A 22,992-nucleotide genomic window follows, 5' to 3' on the forward strand; every position below is an offset into this window, starting at 1 on the left:
TTGTGTTGCTGAACACAGTAACATAATATCAAATAAACCATTAAAGTAAATTGATACATTTGACTGAGCTTTATTTCTCTTTTATGTTGACCACAATGTCAAACAATAAACACGTGTCGGCCTCAAGCAGTGACCAACATGAGCAGCGACGCACAACAACAGAACACACTTAAATCACACTCACCACGTCGATGTCACCTACATTTACTCCTCACAAACTGAATCAGAATCAGAAAAGGTTTATTGCCATTGCAACATACAACGATGAACAATAATACAACAACAACATATAAAATCAAAAAGAAAAACTATTTAAATTTACTATGTACGCAAAATGTAAAGAAAGTGTGAAATAGTGGTTATAACGAAGGAGAAGGATTTTTTCAAAATGTGCATCTGAAAGTTTATTTCTCTTTGGCGTCACAAGAGTCTAGAAATTCTGTCCATAAAAACAAGGCGCAGTCAGGAGTCGGCAGGTGCAGTGTGAGTGTGAAGCGTCTGGGATGAGAATCAGCACCTCCAAAGGCCATGGTTCTCGACCTCCATGGCACCTTCTGCTTATTTTAAACCATTTTAGCCTTCATAGGGCAATGGTGTCCAGAACATTCAACACACTAAATGTAACAGAGTTCAACAAGTCATTTACATGAACAGTGCATCTATGTGTTTTCTCCAAACAACTGCAGGACCAGCCGGCGGCTTGGGAATAACAGACAGGCCAAAGAAGACAGAGAAATGATCAGAAAGAGTTTGTTTCAAGGACAGCATCAAGCTCTTTAGCGTTTCTGTCACAAATAATATTCAAATTAACATTGAAACCATGACCAAAGTCTGTGCATACGACTGAAAGCATGTCAGTAAAATCATCAATGAAACTTTGGCAGTGCTGGGGAGGCTTCTATAAAACAAGTGTAGTTGGAGATGTTAATCGTCAACTGGGGTTCGACCCAGGACCACGCCTCAACCTCTACTCTACCAAACCCATAATTACCCAGAAGCCCTATTTATACAGGCCTATCACAGCACCTCTTGTTGTCTCTGCTCTCTCGACCCCACCCTCCCACCTCACGTCTCTATCATCTTCACCTTAACACATCACCATCGAAGGAGGGGGGTTCTGAATCGGCTGGGCTGATCACCCAGACAGAGCCCCCATCCTGAGTCTCTACCCAGCCAACTCTCATCGCTCCATCATCGCTCCATCATCGATCCATCATCGCTCCATGATCGCTCCATCATCGCTCCATTATCGATCCATCATCGCTCCATGATCGCTCCATCATCGCTCCATTATCGATCCATCATCGCTCCATCATCGCTCCATCATCGCTCCATCATCGCTCCATCATCGCTCCATCATCGCTCCATCATCGATCCATCATCGCTCCATGATCGCTCCATCATCGCTCCATTATCGATCCATCATCGCTCCATCATCGCTCCATCATCGCTCCATCATCGCTCCATCATCGCTCCATCATCGATCCATCGTCGATCCATCGTCGATCCTTGTTGTGCCGTGGTCCTTGCTAGTGAATGAAGAGAATGGATGGAGACTGTTTTAGCTCCATTTTAAATGATACAAACACCCCAAAAGTAAACTTGTGTGTAACTATTTTATCTCTAAAAACTTCACCTCGTTTCAGATTCAAACTGTAAATTGAGTGGAGCAGATTCTATTAGAACTACATTTTAGTATATATATAATATATAGGTGTTGTCCTCCATATAGAAGTCTACAATCTTAGAGAAAAACTAAACCCCTCTTTTCTCCAATATAAAGAAAGATCTGGAAAAATGGACTCTGATCTCATACTTAAGTCTAAGTCAAAGGATTGAAACTAAAAAAATCCTTGTTTTAAGGGGAATATCCAAATGAAATCTATGCATTGCTAATCTGGACAGCTACTCTACTAAAACTTTAGAACGTACTTTTGGTGGAGGAAAAAAGGCCATCACAAGGAAATGGATGACACGCTCTCCTCAACCTCCTGTCGGTCCAGGACTGGACCGACATAGTAACAGACATTAGACAAATGGAAAAAAAATGACATTCGGACTTAATTTGGAAATGGACGAATTTGACTTGGAATGGAAGTTTAAATTAAATCTAAATGTGCCATGACTGTGTTTCTTTTGATCTTTCGTTTTAATTAATTAGTTAGTTAGTACATTTGCTTTGTTTATTCTGTAAAAAGATTAAAAAAATGATAATGAAAAATAACAAATTGTGGTTGTGACATAACAAAATGTGGAACAGTTCCAGGAGTACGAATACTTCTGCAAGCCACTCTATAATCAATAAATAATGAATGAATGAATGCTGCTGATATGGATTTAAAAAAACTGAACATTTCATTATCACCAAATGACAAAACACTGCATGTTGACAGAGATGTTTCAAAATCGGGTGAAGAAAGTATTAGTTTATAAAAATATCTGGGTTTGTGTAGCTGAAGCCTCAAGCTAAAAATGGGACAATGAAACAAACCATTGAGACAAACGCACCCTCCACACGGGCAAATTCCAAACGTCCAGAGGCCCAAGTGCAAAAGACAAAACGACTAAAGCCAGTCCAACTTTACAAACATCCATCGCAAGTGAACACGTGGCTTTGATTCCCGACCAATGATCCCATAGAAGAGCACGAGATGCAAGAGGCGCAGCACAGCGTGGCCAGTCAGCTCTGCACTTTGATAATAAGGACGAGCTGCTTTCATATTGGTTAAATAAGAAGGGATTGTTTTAGTTCCCTCTGCATTCACTGGACCCATGTGAAGTGAAGCCAGGCCTCAGATCTGACTGCACCACACACACACCAAAAGAAAGGCACGCTAGAAGCTCACAAAGAGGCACAAATAAAACGTTAAAGCGATGATTACCCCAAAGCGCTGCTACATGCATCTGAAAGGGGAATCAGAGTCAGAAAAAGTTGTATTGCCATTGTCAGTAAACAAAATTCACAAACTAAGCACTTGCTTCAGCGTTAAAGGTGCAACATAAAACAATGAATAAGAGCAATAGCAAAATATATCAAACGAGGACAAGAAACCAAGGGGAGTGGCTCGAATAGCCCGTGTCTCTCTATGTGAAAAAATGTGTATAATGTTTAAATAATAAATTGAGTTAACAATTTTCCATATCAGTCCCTCCATGCCCATTCAACAACGTGTGCCCCTTTTTCTAGAGGCGGTCACCCTGCTTATCTCCATGGAGATGTTATGGCTTGCTTCAAATGTTCCACAAAAGGGCATAAAACGATCTATCTAACCTTCATGCAATTACAGATCTTTCTATTGCTCTATAATATCTTTAAAAAAAACAAATACTTTACTGTGAGTGTGCTCCCCTCTCCACAGATCTGACCTGTGACTTGGCCTGGTGGTTTCGCCTGCATTTCTCTGAGGAGATAGATGCTGTGTAAATACAGGCAAAGCAATAACATCTCCATGGAGACGCGCTGATGGTGAACCCTCCATCATAAAGTTATGGTGCGTCTAAAAATCCAAAAGAATCAGATTTGTCCACTGTGTTTCCTCTTTATTAGACGACGTGTTTTGATGAACAGTTCTGTGCAGCCCGTATGAGCGCGCGGTGGTAACTGCGCTTCCATCTTGGGTCTCACACATTGCTCACCTCCAAGATGATGCTGTTAGCCACGGTTAGCGCTGCCTGCAGCCAAGTGCATTGTGGGATACTGCCACCTGGATAGATACTCGTTTTCTGGATCTCCGAAGTGAGAACGTGCTAACGAGCTAACGCTAACAGCATGCCGCGCACATACACATCGCACACACACAGCTTTGAGTGAAAAGGATGAGTGAAAAGGTGAAACACTGCGTTCAGGGACTATTTATGTCCCTACATTTACACTTCCTCTGGACTCATTCTGATTTCATACTGATCTGACTGAACAACCGATGGCACCAAAGGCTCAGCCACGCCCTGTAGGAGTCTTTTAACCTATTTGTAATAGAACTAAACAGTGTTTTATGATCGTTTTTACAATCTCTGTGACATAAAGACCTTTCTATATGCAGATTATTCAAGTTGTGTGCACATTTAAGATAAGATATTCCTTTATTGTCCCACATGGGGAAATTTCATTGGTGCAACGCAGGTAGATACAGAGGCAGATACAGAAGAAAAGAACAGATCACTTATAGGAAGTCTGAAAAACACTTTCAGTAGAAGATCTCCTATAAACAAAAACTCCCATAGACAAATAAATAAATAAATACCATTGCATGTGATCACGACAGTAATTGCACATGAATATGTGTCACGACAGCACATAGATTGCACACGAATTTCACAGTAATTGCACATGAATTGCACATGAATGTATGTGATTTCCATACACATAATGCATTGATTAATAATCCCCTTCTAATTATCCTTCGATGATGTCTTCCTGCATTTATTGAACACAAGAACAATCCAATCTTGAAGTGAAACATCAAAGTTGTCAAGGCAATACAATCACATTAATGAGATTGTGGGCTTGTAATATTTATAGCGAGGAAATTCAAGTGTTACATTGAAAAAGTTCATTTGTAGAGCCTCGGCATATTTAGGGGCCCAGTGTGGTACTTCTACTTTACAATTTTAACATGGCAGAATCCATTCCATTCATACATTCAAATATAGTAGAAAACACAACTTAAATCATGCATCTCTCCTCTTAAGGTTAACGTATATTGTAAACTAAACTAAATGTGCATTCCAGACAAATTTACTGAAAACAGGTGGTAGACCCTCTGAAAAGCTGCATAATGCATCTTTAAAGACTAGTTTTCTTGTCCTACTCAGCTTGACGCCTTCAACAATGCAGCTTTCACACCGTACAAGATGGCTGATGCCACCACAGAATTGTAGGAGGTCCTCAGGAGTGGCCCCTTCACAAAAGACCCCAGTCTCCTCAAGAGGTAGCGAGTCTTCCAAGTCCTGCGTTAGTCCTCTGAACTCTGCGTATCATCATTCAGGATATGTTCCATGATGGCAGAGTCGTCAGTGAACGTCAGCTGGACACAGCTGTCCATGTTGTATTTGAAGTTTGCGGTGTAGAGATTGAAAAGAAAAGGTGCGAGGATGGTCCCCTGGGGAGCCAGGGGTTCTCACAAACTGGGGCCGGTTTGTGAGGGAGTCCAGGATCCACACTGCCAGGCCAAAGTCCACACTAGCCGTCTTAGCTAGCTCATGTCCCTCATGAGCAGCAACTGGATCCTCAAGCCCTATAATTCCACGCAGGACTTCAGGAGCCTGGAGCCTATGGACACAGCTGTTTCGGCAGGGGAGTTATGGGTTTTTATACGTGCTCTTTAAGAACCTGTATTTTTGGCGTTATTTTAGAACATTTTTGCATATGTACGAGTATAAGGGCCAACCCAAATAAAATAATGATGGGGGCACTACGAGAATAAAGTCATAACATTTCTACATTAAATCAATAATTTTATGAGATTAAATTCGAAGCCAGAAAAAAGTCCTACATTTAAGAACAAACTAGCAAATTAATGAGAATAAACTCACAATTTAACAAGAATAAACTCATACATTTATGAGAGTAAAGTTGTAGTCAAAATAAAGATGCAATTTTTCCAATATAAAGTCGACATTTAAAAGTTGATGTTCAGATTCAAAGCGACGTGAGCAGTTCACTTTCAGCACCGCGGCCAGTACGCAGAAGAACGGGATGAGTAAAGAGCTTAGAACTACAGAAAAGCCTGCAAAAGATTTTAAAGTGTTTCTTGGCCTTTAAAACGATGTCTTACGTGTGTGTTTATTACAAGACAAGACACTGCAGTTTAGCAGCACCTTTCCTGTTACGCATCGTCCACAAAATGTTGGATAAACCCTTTACTTCCTTGTCCATGGCGTAGCCGTAGTGCACCATGGGCTCAGGAGCAGACTCGGTGTTATATTCACACATGTTCTGCTTCTCTATTGCATTGTTTTTCTGCGTGGGCACTTTGCACACACAATCACTATTTTTACGTGGTCATTTACTACTGCCCGTTTAGCGGCCTGAGGAGCTGGGATTCTAACCTTTTTGGCATCCCCTGGACAAACTCAGTAAAACACACAGAACACAGCTGTCTTCAGTCTGCGCTTCCACTCCTCCAGTCTAACGCTTGGATCGTGTTTGGCAATGTCAAAAAGTGATGTTTTACGCACACGCCATCATCCATACAACTCATTCCGCCTCTTACAGCCGAGACACCATGTAGCCCGGCTGATGACTACAATGAGAGGATACTATAAAGACATATAGTGCTTATGGCCATGGCATGAGCGCAGCTCCAACAACACAAGTGCACAACACTTTTATCTCATCCAAGTCAAGCGCCATTTGCGTCCTGGCCGTGGTGCTGAAAGTGAAACGTGTTTCGGTCCCTGAATCTTCAAATGTTGACTTTATTCTCATAATATGATGATTTTATTCTTGTAAAAGTGCTTCACAATAAGAAATAAAAATAAAAAAGTGTCACTACACATACACCATATGTTTTAAGCCTGGATTTAAAAAGGCTAAAATCTGTTAAGGGACAAGCGACAGAGAGAGAGGTAACAAGGAAAGCCGCTACGGCCAAATACCTACAACGAGTGAGGCAAGTTCTCAGAAGCCCTGCCAGTGATCCCATACCCTGCAGGAATGATCAGTTGGCCAAAGGAGGAGATACAGACCACAGGTGTTAAGGAAAGGTGGCTGGCACTATGTACAGAAACACAGAGTACGGGCTGGAGACCCCAAGGACAAGGGGGGAAACACCTCCAAAGGTGGTGGAGAACGACCGAGCCAAGGTCCTCTGGGACCTCCAGATACAGACACAGAAAGTCGTGGTGGTTGACATTGCAGAGCCATGGGATGGAAACATTCGGAAAAGGAACATGAGAAACTAGAGAAATACTAAGTCTTCAGAGAGGAGCTGGAGAAGGTCTGGAGCGTGAAGGTATCGGTGGTGCCTGTAGTGACCGGAGCACTTGGGGCAGTGACCCTCAAACTGGAGGAATGACTCGAGCAGATCCAGGAAAAACATCAGACATCTCGGTCCAGAAACGTGCAGTGCAGGAATATATATTTAGCGTATTACAGGTACTACTACTACTAATAAGATGTATTATTATTAATATATATATTTTTTTATGGCATTAGAAAATAATTGTTTGTGCCTGTGTAATACAACATAGGTCTGTAGGATAGAGAACCCATCCCCCACCAGTCGGGGTTTAGGTGAGTCAGATCCAGGTGAGTCTGGTCCATGTGTCTCTGGGCTTAGTCTGGTCTGGTACTGGGTCTAGTGTTTGACTATGGTTCTATTTAAGGAGCATAGTGAATAAAGAGCAGGCTTGGGCTTTGTGTTGAACACCTGCACATGGAGGGAGAAAATAGATGAGACAGAAAGCTGTGCGTGGAATAGTGCTGTTCTGCACAGGCATGACACCATGGTATAAATATCAGTACTTCATAGAGTTTACTGATTCAGCAGTAGAATATTGGAGCGTTTTCTCAGTGCTTCTTGTTATTTCATTTATACACTTTAAACATAATATAGAATAGAATACTGATTTGATACACAGTCTTGGCTGGCCAGCCAAGACTGCATGCTTTTATAATACTATACAAGTCTGGATCCTGATTCCATCATTTCCGATACGTGTGATTTACAGGCGGATTAAAAAATACTAGAAACATATGGTCCGTTCACTTCAAAGCAAACAGGGTGTAGGTAAAAAAAGAAGAAAACATAATAACACGGAGAAAAAGCACAGATTTCGACGCAAAAATTGAAGCCCCAAACTATGTAATTCTGAGATTAAAAAAGTATATATATATATATATATAAGTATATATATATATATAAATATATATATATATATATATATATATATATATATATATATATATATATATATATATATAAACAGAATTTGAACCCAAAACCTGATCAAAAAAGATTGTGATGGGATGTCCAATCCTAACGAAAGCCCCCCAAAAGTCTTGTTAAAAACAAACCAATCACATCAGTCTCTTCAAATGAACAGATATGTATCACCATGTGACCACAAACATCCATCTTTTATACTGTTCATTTCTTTGTGTTTTGCATCTTCATTAAGAGCACCTCTGCTTCTCCTGGTGTGTTTTTTATCTTCAAAAGTCACAGAAGAGTCGCCCGGAAAGAGAACCCATGTCATGACAGTTTCCTCCTCCTGAGCTCCTCACAGATGTGGAGGAACCTTTGCCGTTGTTGACAAACCTCGTATGAAATATCTGGAGCAAAGAAGACGCGCTTATCATTGTACTGGAGGTCTCCTTTAACCCTGGAGGTCTCCTTTAACCCTGGAGGTCTCCTTTAACCCTGGAGGTCTCTTTTAACCCTGGAGGTCTCCTTTAACCCTGGAGGTCTCCTTTAACCCTGGAGGTCTCCTTTGACCCTGGAGGTCTCCTTTGACCCTGGAGGTCTCCTTTGACCCTGGAGGTCTCTTTTAAACCTGGAGGTCTCTTTTAAACCTGGAGGTCTCCTTTGACCCTGGAGGTCTCCTTTAACCCTGGAGGTCTCCTTTGACCCTGGAGGTCTCCTTTGACCCTGGAGGTCTCTTTTAACCCTGGAGGTCTCCTTTAACCCTGGAGGTCTTCTTTAACCCTGGAGGTCTCCTTTAACCCTGGAGGTCTTCTTTAACCCTGGAGGTCTCCTTTAACCCTGGAGGTCTTCTTTAACCCTGGAGGTCTTCTTTAACCCTGGAGGTCTTCTTTAACCCTGGAGGTCTCCTTTAACCCTGGAGGTCTTCTTTAACCCTGGAGGTCTTCTTTAACCCTGGAGGTCTCCTTTAACCCTGGAGGTCTCCTTTAACCCTGGAGGTCTCTTTTAACCCTGGAGGTCTCCTTTAACCCTGGAGGTCTCTTTTAACCCTTGCAGCCTTTAAGACATGTTCCTTCACACGATCATTAAGAAACCTCATTATCAGGCCTCTTGGTTTATCAGCTGCTGGTCTTGGTTGCCCAGGCGATGTGCTCCTTCGATTGTGATGGGAGGGACTTCCACTCAAGGAGCTCAGGAATAATCTTCTCCAAAAAGCTTTCTGTATCCTTTCCTTCTTCTACTTCTTCGACATCCACAAGCCTCAGGTCAGGTCAGTGTAATCTGGACTCCAAATCCAGGATCTTATTTTTGATGTGATTGACATGAGATGGTTTGATGTTGTTGTTCTCCGCCTCCAGCGTCGTCACTCTGGCCCCAGCGCCTCCATCTCGGCTCTTACTGTCTGCAGATCGTCTGACATCATCTGAAACACGCCGCTCGACGTCGTCCATACGTGCTCCGGTTACTCCTGCTGCTTTCAGCTCAGCGGCCTCTGCAGCAGATACGCCCGAGCCCATGGGAGCGATCACCCGAGCTCTAAAAGACCCACATCATGCTGCATTTTGCGTCTTATTTCGGACATCATGAGCAATAACTGATGATTAGTTATATTCTTTCACCTTTCCGATGCAGAGAAGCCGCGAGAGTCTCCATCCAGGCCGGCAGGACCTTGCGTCTCCGGCGGGGAAGATCTGCGTTTCTCCGCCGCAGGTTAGCTAGCCATGTTAGCATCGTTAGCATCGTTAGCGTGCGATGCGGTTTATTTTCCAATGGGGCCATGGACCGTCAGCTTTGTTTTTTTGGTCCCGTAGTGATACCTCCTTGTTTACGCATCCCTCGCTCTTCTTCTTTTGGATTAAGTGGGTCAAAAGATGATTTTAAAGCCAAGTTTTGCAGCAGAGGTGTGTGTGCGTCTGCTCAAAGCACCGTCAAAACTAACACAATACTTTTTGAACACATTAGAATGTTTCCTGTTAGTTTTCCGGGGCAGTGACGAGTTACCCAACACTGGTCATCTGGGCACTGTTTTTGAAAAACAAGATGTTTTTACTTTCATCTAAGAGTAATTCTCAATCTGTGGATCTAGTCTGAGATATAGGAGATATAGTAGGATATTTATCCTACTCTGAGTTGTCGACCGGGTGGAACCTCTTGCAGTGTCCCTGAAATAAAAACAAATCTGTGGTGTTCAGACAGATGTCTAGTGGTTCGCAGATGAGTTCAAGTGTCAGATTGTCCTTTCCTTGAAGGTCATTTGAATCTCAGAATACAATTTGATTCATCTGTAGGGTCAATATATTGTGTATTGTATAACAAGGAGCCCTTTGTAACTTGTATTCTTTAATCTAAACTAAGCCATGACAGAGTGGAATACACTCAAGTCTTGCTGCTTTGTTTTGAGCAACTTACGTATTTTCAATCAATCCTTTTGAGATGCAGAAGTCCACACTTCAGAATAATATGACAAAGTGACAAAATGTGTCACATTTTACATAATGACAACATGTTTTAGTAACAGCAATGCTACGTGACCGGTCCAAGACTGCTATTGTCCTCTGCTTTGACTTCTTCTCAAGCAATGTTTGATTTGAACTCAGATCCTCCTTTTCTTTTGATTATTATACCTTTAGTTTCTTTTTGATTTTTATACCTTTAGTTTCTTTATTATTTGACAACAGCAGGCCCAGCTCTCTAGACAAAACAGCAGATTTTGACTCTGCAGCATAATAAACACTTGAGTAATTTGCATAAATTGACATTGAGGCTTTTTCACAATTAAAGGTAAATTATAAATAAAAACATGATAACTTTTTACTGTCAGATGAATAACCATTGCAGAAAACTGAGTTGTTTGGAGCGATACATTTGCATTAGTGCTACAGCAGAAGTGATAAAACAATAACTTTTCAGTTTCTCTATTAAAATCTGATGATTTATTACATTGAAATCGACGCTAAAGTCCAACATCACCACATCAACTACTTCCGAATTGTCCACACTTCTGAGCCATCTGTCTGTCATTTGCATAAGAGCTCTGTGGGTAGAATGTACCTCCCCGTGTGACCGTGTGAAAGCTGAAACATTCTCATCGAGTCGTTCATCTGAAAAGATCTGTAAATGAATGATTTGATCAATACTTTGACTAAGTAGAGGAGAGGATACTAAAGGTAGGTTTATTCTTGACGTGTCAATCAGGTCGAGCATGGCCACATTTGTAACTTTGGTAGACACGCCCCCTTGAACTCTGACACTCATGTGAAGATCTGCTCCTTTTTAGTGCCACAGGTCAGTTTGTAGTTGAGTCAATTTGGTCTCACGATGAGGAAGAGATGAGCATAAACCTCAAAATAAACACAACGCAAAGATAGATAGAAGCCTACTCAGTTTGATTACACTTCGAGTCGTTTTCTGACATCACACTTTGTACACGTACTTGAGTAATAATAATAGTACTTTAGTTTGAAGTAGCAGTCTCTTAATTGAGTAAAAAGTTGGTATTTCTATTCACTGAGTAAATCTACAAGTGACAAAATGTGCTCATATATAATTCAGTTCCTCGTTTTTGTGGTTGTCCAATGACAAAACTATGTGCGTTACAGATGAGAAATCAGATGTTATGTTCAGACAGTTATACTTACAACTGTGTAAAAAATAACCCGGTCAGATTTGACTGTATTCATTATTCTATAACTTATAATTTGCTTTATTATGATGACTCATCCATGTGGGGAGAGTAAGACGACTCCAGTGCACTCGATTTTTAGAAGTTTATTAGTTACAGTTCAGGCCTCTCACAGAATGCACCAGACCACGCCCTCAATGTGCTTGATTCCGCCTCATATTTTGTCACGATCACGCCTCATGTTTAGAATGACACGTTCTGCGCTGTCAGCAATCGCACCGATGTCAGGAAATTAGATCCTCAACGTTCAAGTGAACACTAAGACCGGGGGCCAACTGAAGCCCCCAGACGGCAGCCGGATGGTTTCATGTGGGACAAAACATCAGCTGAGTAGGAAAGGGGGAGTAAAATGAGTAAAACACTTCAAATTCATAGTTTCTCGATTGACCTGGGACAGATATTTAGATTCTTATCAGTAAACTTCTTAGTAACAATGGTTTGAAAACAGTTCACACAATTCAGTGGAAGCGTCCTTAAAATGAATGAGTTTAAAGTTGGTAATTAAGTATCAAACTTTTAATAAAACTCATTTGTTTTGTTTTTACTAATAACCCAGAGTAAAACATTCTCCTTTCTTCTTTAACCACTTTTTAAGTTACTGCTTGGGATAAATTAAAACCATATAAATCCATAAAATCAGTGGTTAAAGGATGGAGGCAGCACACATGGATATTAAAATCACCCAGGATTATCACCGTATTGTGCAGGGCCACACTGGGACAGAAAGAGAACTCTTGAATAAAAACACGGTTGGGTTTAGGGGATCTATAAATAATAAAACAAATACAAGATCTTAGTACTCAAATGAATTATAACGGTGAAAGAAACAGGCAGTGCATTAGATATGACTCTAAATTGCTGCAAGTGCACAGACCCAGAGTGGTGCGTCTGGAGAAACCTTTATCAATATATAGTTGCCAAATTGTGCTCTTTTTTTTTTGAAGCTTCGTCTGTGATAAATCTCCCACAGCCTGGCATTCCATGAACACAGCAGCAGGAAAAAAACTTCATAAAGACACATTTATTGGATAATTGGTCCTTGAAATGGCTGGGAGCTGTGGAACGCGGCCATCCGACAGGCAGCCGTCCGGAAAATGAGCGCGGCGCGGGGAGAGACGCGGCTTCAGTGGGAATAATGTGCTCTTAAAGTGAAGGCTGCAGCTCACTCAGGCCTGGTGCCACACACCACTGTCAGCGCCGACACACTACTGCCAACTAACACAATCTTCATTCACATGCACCAGGCACAGCTCATCAAGCACCACGAGAACTCAGTGTGGGCTAAGCAACCAAAGCTAAATCGTCTTTGCCCTAAAACCTGTCAGACCACTCTAGTCCCAGTCTACAGCGGCTAAAAGAATCAGAAAAGGGGTTTTACTGCCATTGTCAGAGAACAGAATCCACAAACTAGGAACTTGCTTTGGCGTTAAGGTGCAACATACAACAACGAATAAGACTAGAAGCAAATCATATCAAAAAGGGCTTGCATAACATTTTGAATATACGTATACACCAGTGGTCCCCAAACTACGGCCCACGGGCCACATCCGGCCCGTTGGGCCTTTCAATCCGGCCCGCCAAGCTTGTCCAAGTTATATTAAAAATAGAAAATAAAAAAATCAATATATGTATATTTTTTTTTTGCCGTAGGCTTTATTAGACAGTGATGGAATGAGAAAGAAAGGAAGGGGAATGATGAGAGAGAAAGGAAGACATGCAGCAAATGTCAGGTCGGGATTCAAACTCATGATACTGTGGCTGACCGTTCATTTTATCTTTCGCCTGTAATGCCCACATTTCCCCAAGAGATGACACTGTTCCCTCTAAGCTGCTCGCACTTAGTGCGCTGCTCGCACTAAGTGCGCGCACAAGAAAATCTATGGCGCGCAGAAAATAAAATTCACCACAAACGGCCACCGGGGCCAATCAAGCAGGAAGCGCAAGTGTTTGACACTGAAGAAGACTCTAGTGGACAGTAGAAAACTCTTGTGGACAGTAGAAGACTCTTGTGGACAGTAGAAGACTCTTGTGGACAGTAGAAGACTCTTGTGGACAGTTGAAGACTCTTGTGGACAGTAGAAGACTCTTGTGGACAGTAGAAGACTCTTGTGGACAGTAGAAGACTCTTGTGGACAGTAGAAGACTCTTGTGGACAGTAGAAGACTCTTGTGGACAGTAGAAGACAGTAGATAATTAATCATTATTTAATGCATTTGGAAAACAATTTGTACATTGAGCCTTGCATTTGTTGCTTTGTTACAAGTTACAGGTCAAATCTTGCGTGTAATTTATAGTAATTCATTCGTTCACACAAACACACCATATGTTCCTGGCCCGGCCCCTCGGCCAAATTTTAGAACCCAATGTGGCCCTCGAGTCAAAAAGTTTGGGGACCACTGATATACACAATTTAGTTGGTCAGATTATTGCAATCAAAAAATGAGCAGTGCAATGAAAGGTTATCGGTTTGAATAACTGTTAAAGTGGCAGGTGTTGAGTGTTCATGAGTCCAAGAAACTGTTCTTGTGGCGGGAGGTTCTGGTCCAGATGGACCGTATCCTCCGGTTGGGTTTAGATCAGACCTCCGCTTGCTCAAGTTAGTCAGAAATCCAATATGGCGGCGGATATATTGGATTTCTGTCCCTAACCCTAACCCAGTGTCTGAAGCGTATTGAGGGCCGCCATATAATTATTCTCTTTTTGGGCCGCCACGAGGGCCGCCATATTGGAGCAAATTCTGACTTCCGTGAGCCAGATCTAGGTCGGGCGAGGATGGTGATCTAGTACTGACCCGTATCCTCCTGCCTGAGGGGAGTGGCCTCCTGCCTGAGGGGAGTGGCCTCCTGCCTGAGGGGAGTGGCCTCCTGCCTGAGGGGAGTGGCCTCCTGCTTGAGGGGAGTGGCCTCCTGCCTGAGGGGAGTGGCCTCCTGCCTGAGGGGAGTGGCCTCCTGCCTGAGGGGAGTGGCCTCCTGCCTGAGGGGAGTGGCCTCCTGCCTGAGGGGAGTGGCCTCCTGCTTGAGGGGAGTGGCCTCCTGCCTGAGGGGAGTGGCCTCCTGCCTGAGGGGAGTGGCCTCCTGCTTGAGGGGAGTGGCCTCCTGCCTGACCAGAACTTTGCAGCTATAATAGTTAAAGCAGCAACATATAACCAGACTTTTGGCAAATATACATTAAATAATCAATATCTCCACTTCTTCTGCTTCTCCACATGAGTCAAGGCGCCTTACAGACGCTTGTATGGTTCAAGTAACCATACACGCATATAGTATATAGTATTATTTTAAACAATATTATATATTTTTTGATCATTATATAATATTTTGTATATAAAAATGCAATGTAAATGGTCTTTTTGATCATCTAACTCTGCCGACTAGGATTAAAATGAGTAAGTTTGGTCAAGAGTTATAAATGCTTGACCACTAATAAGCCACAGGTCAGTGTGTTTATTGGTCATTCACACATCCACAGTATGAGTTTGGTTCAAAGTGTTGGGTCCATTTCCTGCTCACACAAACTCCCCCCCTCACTGGACACACAGAGGAGAGCAATAGAGAGTGTTATAAAATACTGACCGCGCTCCACGTGTATCTTTGCGTTTGGACGCGTCTAAATTCAGTTTCTCATCAGACGTTTTATGTGTAACTTTGAAAACCAATGGATCAGCCAATCAGAGCTGACGGTGCGGATCTGGTGCTTAAAGTCTCTTTACACTTGACTGTGCGGCGCAGTAACAGAACTCCAGTGCACAGAGTCAGTTGTTTTCATCTGGACAGTTTTTTTGTCTTTTTTTAGAAAAACAAGACGTTTTAACTCTCATCCAAGAGTTATTCAAAAAACATTGATCTGTATTGCTATATCGGCTCATGAAAGACAGAAACAAAAACTGAAAGCTGTTCCAGTTCTCTCCTCCTTCCGCCTCATCATCTGTTCCTGTTCTCTCCTCATCTCTGTTCCTGTTCTCTCCTCATCTGTTCCTGTCCTCTCCTCATCTCTGTTCCTGTTCTCTCCTCATCTCTGTTCCAGTTCTCTCCTCATCTGTTCCTGTTCTCTCCTCATCTCTGTTCCTGTTCTCTCATCTCTGTTCCTGTTCTCTCCTCATCTCTGTTCCTGTTCTCTCCTCATCTGTTCCTGTTCTCTCCTCATCTGTTCCTGTTCTCTCCTCATCTCTGTTCCTGTTCTCTCCTCATCTGTTCCTGTCCTCTCCTCATCTGTTCCTGTTCTCTCCTCATCTCTGTTCCTGTTCTCTCCTCATCTCTGTTCCAGTTCTCTCCTCATCATCTGTTCCTGTTCTCTCCTCATCTCTGCTCCTGTACTCTCCTCATCATCTGTTCCTGGTCTCTCCTCATCATCTGCTCCTCATCTCTGTATTGTGACCCCTGACCTCCAGGTGCTGCCTGTAACACAGCCTTGCAAAGTGAGGTTCAATGAGCCTCTGCTTGCTTCTCTCATTCGGGGCCATCTCTGTCGAAGTGTCTGTCTCTGTGCATGAACGCTCACGTAACATCCATGATATCCATGTCTAGCCGCTCGCGCCATCTGCATCGCCTTGATTCACCCAGTTTCAATAAAGCTCCTTTAAGCACGGGGTTACCGGGGTGAGATTTTCCCACAGACTTGGATCCAAACGAGGACACCAAGGCAGCTTAAGTAAGTACGTCATTAAAAACACATTTAATGAAGGTGTAGGCTTTTGTCAAAGAAGGAGAAGAGCTGCTTCTTATAACTTGTGCAGATCTCAGCTCTGTGCGTAACAACTCGACTTTCTCAGAGAGTCGAGTTCATCCGGCCACGAGCTTTGCCCTGCAGGAGCACGAGTTCAGCACTGACAGGATCCAACACCTCAGGTTGTGGTTTTTTCACGTTTAAACATGAAAACGATCATGCTATTTCATGATAGTTCACCCTTTATTATCTTATTCTTCTCTTGTAATTGTTTTTTTTTTCATAAAACTTTCACAAAACTATCACGTGATAGTATCAGGTTATTTTGTGGCAGTATCAGTTTAAAATGTGAAACTACAAAAACTAAAATAATACAACAAAAAAGATACAGGCCAATTTTATTCAAGCACCAATGACAGCTCTGTAGAAAAAGTAATATTTTTTTGACATTATCTGCCACGTTTTTCTTATAAAATCACCCATTTAGACACCTTTACTTGATATCATTTGTTCAGTAGTAAAATAGAGGAAAGTTGCTGTACCAGGCAGAGAATAAGCACGAGCACAGACTTTAAGAAAGTGTCAAAATAAATACATTTCAGAGTCACAATTATACTTTAAAGTACTAAAAATTCAGACCTATAGTTTTATCATTAAACCAAATAATCCACAAACTCCTGACTTAATTACTGATAGAATACATTCATGTAAAAATTGCATCCCCAATAAAATAGCAATTTTGAATTTGAATTTTTGAAAGGACAGAATCGGCCCATCATTTTTCTGTGCGTCTTGGGCCGGTTACTCAAATGTAAAATGTATAAATGTCTAACCCTAACCCTTAATAAATTGTTGCATGAATTGCCATTGTTGTCAACCAAAAACAACTTCAATATAATTGAATTGCGCTACAGTGTATTTACAAAAAACGTCTTAAATCATATTTTACTTTTCCTACAAAAACGCCACACTACACTCGCAAGCACCAGCAGCAGCATGTATTGAACACATGGATAGATGGCATAAAGTTGGAGGTCTAGAGAGTCTCATGGTGGAAGCAAAAACGCAGCTATGGCGCCGACAACAACTCCTGCCCTATTAGCAACTGACACACGCATAGACCTGCGTTTGATTGGATCACGCGGGACAAAATGGGCGGAGATTTGAGAAGCAGCTTTACACATAACAGGCGATGGATGGCTAACAGCGCTAATGCTACATTTGGCTGGTGAATGTGTGCATGATCTATGACATAAGCAGCAACTGCAAATAAGTACGCAGAAAATCTAGAAATTTACTTCACACAAAAAAAAAAAGTCCTTTATGAAGTATAAATCTTCATAAAGGATGTTCAACTCTCCGGTGAAAACTTGGACATGTACTACACTGCGTTCCAAATTATTAAGTGTCATAAAGGTTTTTTTTTAGTTCTCAGGGTCAGTGAAATCAATCTCAGACCTGTGCCAATTAGTTTGTCAGATAAGTCCATTCAAAGAAAAAACGACATAAGAAATCAACATTATTAAGCGGACCAACATTTTCAAACAATATGGAAAAGTATGTATTTAGTGCAGAAAAGCATGAAATTGTTAAATGCCTTGGATAAGGTATGAAAACTTTAGATATTTCACAAAAGTTAAGCGTAATCATCGTACTATTAAGAGATTTGTATTTGATTCAGAGCACACACAGATTTGTGCAGATAAATGAAGAAGGTTTCTGCCAGACGTATACATTGGATCAAGAAAGCAGCTGCTAAAATGCCATTAGAAACAGCAAACAGGTATTTGAAGCTGTTGGTGCCTCTGGAGTCCATGAACATCAAGGTGTAGATCCTTCAGAGGCTTGTGGTTCTGCAGAAACCTTCTATTCGGCCAATAACCAATGCTCTCAAACAGAAACAGCTCCAGTGGGCTCAAAAATACATGAAGATTCATTTCCAAACTGTCTTATTCACTGATGAGTGCTGTGTAACCCTGGATGGTCCAAATGGATGGACGGCCACCATGTCCAACAAGGCTCCACCGTCAGCAAGGACGAGTCATTTTTTGGGCTGGAATCATAGGGAGAGAGCTGGTCGAACCCTTTAGGGTCCCTGAAGTGGTGAAAATGACCTCTGTAAAGGATGTGGAGAGTCTGACTGACCACTTTCTTCCATGGTACAAAAAGAAGAACAGTGCTTTCCATAACAAAACCCATCCTCCCCTGACCTCCCCCATCCTCGCCCGACCTGAACCCTATTGAGATAGACGACTTTTTTATTTTCAACAAAGATAGGTCCAATAAGATGGAAGCAGACATAGGTGCAATCGATTGAAGTGATCATGCTCTTATTTACATCACTGTAGATTTGGAACAGAAACAAAAAAACACACTTTGGAGATTTAATGCCAGTCTACTCAATGACCCTCAAGTTTCTATACCCATTTTCTGGGATGCAGCAAAGGTAGTTTCGAGGGGCAGAAAGAAACAAAGGCAAAATAAATGATTTACAGAACAAACTAAAGCTATTGGGAGCCAAACATGCTGAAAACAAGGATCCTCACATGCATTACGACAAAGGGTGGGATTAATAACCTGGCCTCACAGGGGGAAAAATGCTCTTCACCAAAATATTCAAAATTATTAGCTTGCACGATAGGCAAATACAATCATCATTTGAGTCCTTCTACAAAAAAAAACTTCCATCAAAATATCAGGAACAAAGAACAAGAAATAAATATTTTTGGACACTCTCAATGTCCTGGGTAAACAGGGGGGAGGGGGGCGGATAAAGGCCCGGGTCTGGTGAAGAGGACAGTGTAACTCTGCCATTTGGAGGTAAACACGCGAGAAGGGGGTCGTGGCAAGGGCCATCATTGTCGCTTGCGGCTTCAATTAGCATTATTTTAGCTAATAGTGCTAATAACAAGTGCATTATGACTAAAGAGGCAGAACATCCCTAATCCTGGCTCTGCTGCAGGTGCCTGGAGCAGACGCTTTGTCTTTGAAACCCTTGCGCTACATTCGAGTGACAGCCATGGCTCTGCCCTGCCACGACTCACATGTCTCAGGATGAGCTCATTTCAGTGTTGCTCCTGATATGTTTGGAATGTGCTTTCTGAACTGCAGCTTCCTTAAAAACAGCATTATAGTCAAATTTGACATATTTCCTGCTGTGCTGAAGCTGGTGACTGACTAAACATGGTTCTTTTCATTCACCCACATTAGACTATTTTGAACCTAAGCAGCAGCGCAGAACAAATGTGAGACATGGAAGCTGCTCAGCCCCTAAAGAGCCTCACATCACAGACTTGGAATAGTTCACACGCAGCTGGTTTGGGGATGTTAATGTTGAACGGAATGGAAGTGATGAAAGACGTGTACAATCATATTTCTCTCATTCTGGGGAAAATCACGTCTCGCTGGCGCCAACAATAAAAAAAACACCTGACACGGACTCATTTATAGGTCTAACATATTGCAAGGTAACCAACATCAATAATATCCCATTTGTAACATAAGTATCATTTATAGTCAAATGTATTCATTCAGACATTTCATCCATTCATCATCTGCATGTCACCCCACCTCCTCGCTACAACAGCAAATGTGTTTCTTCAAAAAGACACTTAGATTAGATATGGAAACACAAGCGACACACGTGGCCTTAACTTTGCACTTCAGGCTTGATTGTTGCAAAGATGGAGTTTTTCAAGCGGTAATGCATCTATTACTGATATGTTTGATTCAGCAGAAAGGTATAGATTTTCCAACAAACGATAATCCAGGGTCTATTCATTCATTCATGTGTCTTATTTGCTGTCACGGCCATTTTGAAGACATCACCACTTGCTGTTGCCTTTCTCCGCTGATAGACAGTTATGAAAAACAGCGGAATTTAAAATGAAAATGATTGATATTTCAAGAAGACAGAAGTTATGGGTTTTATCTAGAGCGGCTTAAAAGCACTAAAAAGCAGCGACAACTTGACACAACACACTTTTGCAGACATTTACATCCAAGCTTCCTCATCCACAGCCCTCTGCGCACTGGACAAGCCCATAAGTCTTTCATGAGCATGGATTTTGTTTGCGGGCGAGTGACTAATCCTAGAATGTAACGCCCGAACATTTGGAATAGTCAGCTTGTTAAAACTGTCTGCAAGTAGGCTAATGTTTGTTAGCTTTGGGGATGTTATAGAAGAAGAATCCTTTGTTTTGAGACGTTTTGTTGACATAGCTCACAGTGCAATGTGGCTTTTGCCCTCAAGATGGCAGTAGCAACGAGTGTGTCATGTCATGTCAGAACCATAAACGTTACACTTCTAATCAAACATCAATACAAAACAATAATGTCCTAGATTCATATAGAGCCTTCCTTGAAAAGCAGTCCACATTAATCATCTATTGCAGCCACATCTGCCTTGGGGCAGACCAACAAGAGCAAGGCTGCCAATCACCAATCACTCACTCACCATATTCATACTATGCAAAGTGGACTTTCCAAAGGACAACACAACAGTTAGCACTGCTGCGTCACTACGGCAACCCATCCAATTAGCTCATCTGTTTCAATGTAATGCACCAGAAAGATCATGAGTCAGTGCAGATATGAACGTGATTGTTGGGTGAAAAATATATAGCACAAGCTGAGATAGCGTGTAAGTGGATAGCTGAGACCCAGACCGGGTTTCTCTGTATGTTTCTCTCCCTAAAACACACTAGTCTGGTGTGGGTGCCACAAATGACACATCTTTGGATATTTGTTGGTTATTGTGCTTTTCCTGTGGCTGAGGTTGCACCTGTATGTTTGACAGAGCTGAGTCATCCCTGTGTAGCGCTTGACTGCAGTCTGAATGAACTGACTGCACCTGCTGCACCACCATCTTCCCAGGGAACTACAGATATTAGCATTCCAGGTTATTCTTGTCTCAAGTTTGGACATGAAACCTCTTTGAAAATAAAGTGTGGGGACACAAATAAACCTACTGTTTAATAAGTAAACATTATGCACTATTGTTTTCTGACATTCTGGTGAGGGAAGTTCAGGTGATCCAGAGCAGTAGTGCCGTCATGCAGAAGATCCTAACACCTCCATAACATACAGCTGTTACTCTTTGATGACTTTGAAAAGGCTCAAAGCCGTTTGGACATACCTGATGGGTGCTGTGCACTGCTAAGACCTGCTGCTCCTTTCTTGGCCCCGACGGGAGGAGAGAACATCTGTGACACAAACACACCAGTCAATCACTGTTCCAGCTACTATCAGTGCTGCTGGTGCCACCGCCGGTGCTGGTGCCACCGCCGGTGGCTGCTGGTGCCACCACCGCTGCTGGTGCCACCGCCGGTGCTGGTGCCACCGCCGGTGGCTGCTGGTGCCACCGCCGCTGCTGGTGCCAGCGCCGGTGGCTGCTGGTGCCACCGTCGCTGCTGGTATGGTTACCATTGATGTACGGTTCTTCCTTCATTTCAATTGTCTCATTGCTGGTGTATCGTGTGCAGAGCATGTGGCTGTGTGGATCAAAGTCATGTAATTGTGGAAGTCTGTTCTTGATGTGTATGTTTTCTGTCATTTGCGGCCTACAAACAAATTAAATAAACAAATTAATTACAGTAAACCGTTTTTTCAGGCATGGTACATGATTTAGGAGCGGCGCTGATTAGGTTTACTTTTAATGTTTTCACTTTGTTCAGAAGAGCTTTTAAAATTTGATTAGATTTACTGTTATTATTATCACCATCATCATCATTATTATTATTAGGCCTGAGCCGAAGGACAAGAATTGTAACGAAAACCGGAAAATTGCAGAATTCGAGTAGTAAACAAGACTTAGTGAGCTCTAATTTAAAGTGAAGACCCTGTGAACAAATATTGAAAGTAGCGCCACCTCAAATATCAATTAACATGGGGCCAATGGGGCCTGACGCAAAAAATATGTAAAAATATGAGGCTCACTCCAAAAAATAGTTCATGTGAGGACATGTAAAAAATTATATTATGACCCCGCCCTAAATCATACTGGAAGTCAGCCATATTGGATCAAACACGGCGCTGACTAAAGTGCACCTGGTCATACTTTTGGCGTCTTTTCCTACAGTTTTCATGAAAAAACACTTCAAATTTGCTCAAAAGGCACAAAACCCATGAGTAATGAAATGTTATAAATTTGAAACTGATACACCTTCGGGTGTGGTCATTGTGAAGTTTAAACAAAAAAACTATTTCTGGAAAATTAAAAAAAACTCTACAAATGTTGTGGCTAACTGATCAAATGGCTCTCTTCAAATTCAACTTTTAAAAATTAATCAATCTCTTGTTGTAGACATCTGAAAAAATGCATAACGGTTTATTGTGTGATGGGTCACAATGTGACAAAGTCATGTTACTCTAGCTTGAGTTTTCGTTGCAGAAAGAAATCTCACAAGCCACCCCAATTTTGACCTCCTGAACAGTGATGATAACGCTTTTTTTCTGTCCCAAAATTCGAGATCGGTGAAAAAAATGTTTGGTGTCAAAAGATTTTCGTTGGAAAATGACCTAATTTAAAAATACAAAAATGATGTGCCTTTTTCATCATTGACTTATGAAGATTGGTACAAGCATACCTCATGTGACGGCTCAAAGATCTCATGACCCCGCCCTAAACCCCACAGGGAGTTAACTGGCCATTATGGGCAAAAAACGATTTTTACACCTCACACTTTTTTTTTCCACCTTGGACCTGGAGATGTTCTATTTTCCAGCATTAATCTACGTGTTGTGCAAAATGATTAGCTGAACGCAAAGATATATTATATACAT

The 22,992-nt window shown here is 41.9% G+C and overlaps 2 protein-coding genes across 2 annotated transcripts in view; both read right to left on the minus strand.

The window, feature by feature from the left end:
- Positions 1-22,992, minus strand: part of tcf4 (transcription factor 4) — a gene marked incomplete at its 3' end in the record, with an annotated part of 150,377 nt that overhangs the window by 120,680 nt on the left and 6,705 nt on the right. Inside the window, exon 2 of the mRNA XM_072455467.1 lies at positions 21,347-21,413. Coding sequence (XP_072311568.1) covers positions 21,347-21,413 — 67 coding nt within the window. The remainder of the gene's footprint in view (positions 1-21,346; positions 21,414-22,992) is intronic.
- The window catches only part of nars1 (asparaginyl-tRNA synthetase 1), a 216,777-nt gene that overhangs the window by 104,961 nt on the left and 88,824 nt on the right, over positions 1-22,992 (minus strand). The window lies entirely within an intron of this gene.

Source organism: Eucyclogobius newberryi, unplaced genomic scaffold (genome assembly GCF_026437365.1).
Source record: "Eucyclogobius newberryi isolate DKJ021-1_F unplaced genomic scaffold, fEucNew1.0.hap1 SCAF_2, whole genome shotgun sequence".
NCBI classification, from domain to species: Eukaryota; Metazoa; Chordata; class Actinopteri; order Gobiiformes; family Gobiidae; genus Eucyclogobius; species Eucyclogobius newberryi.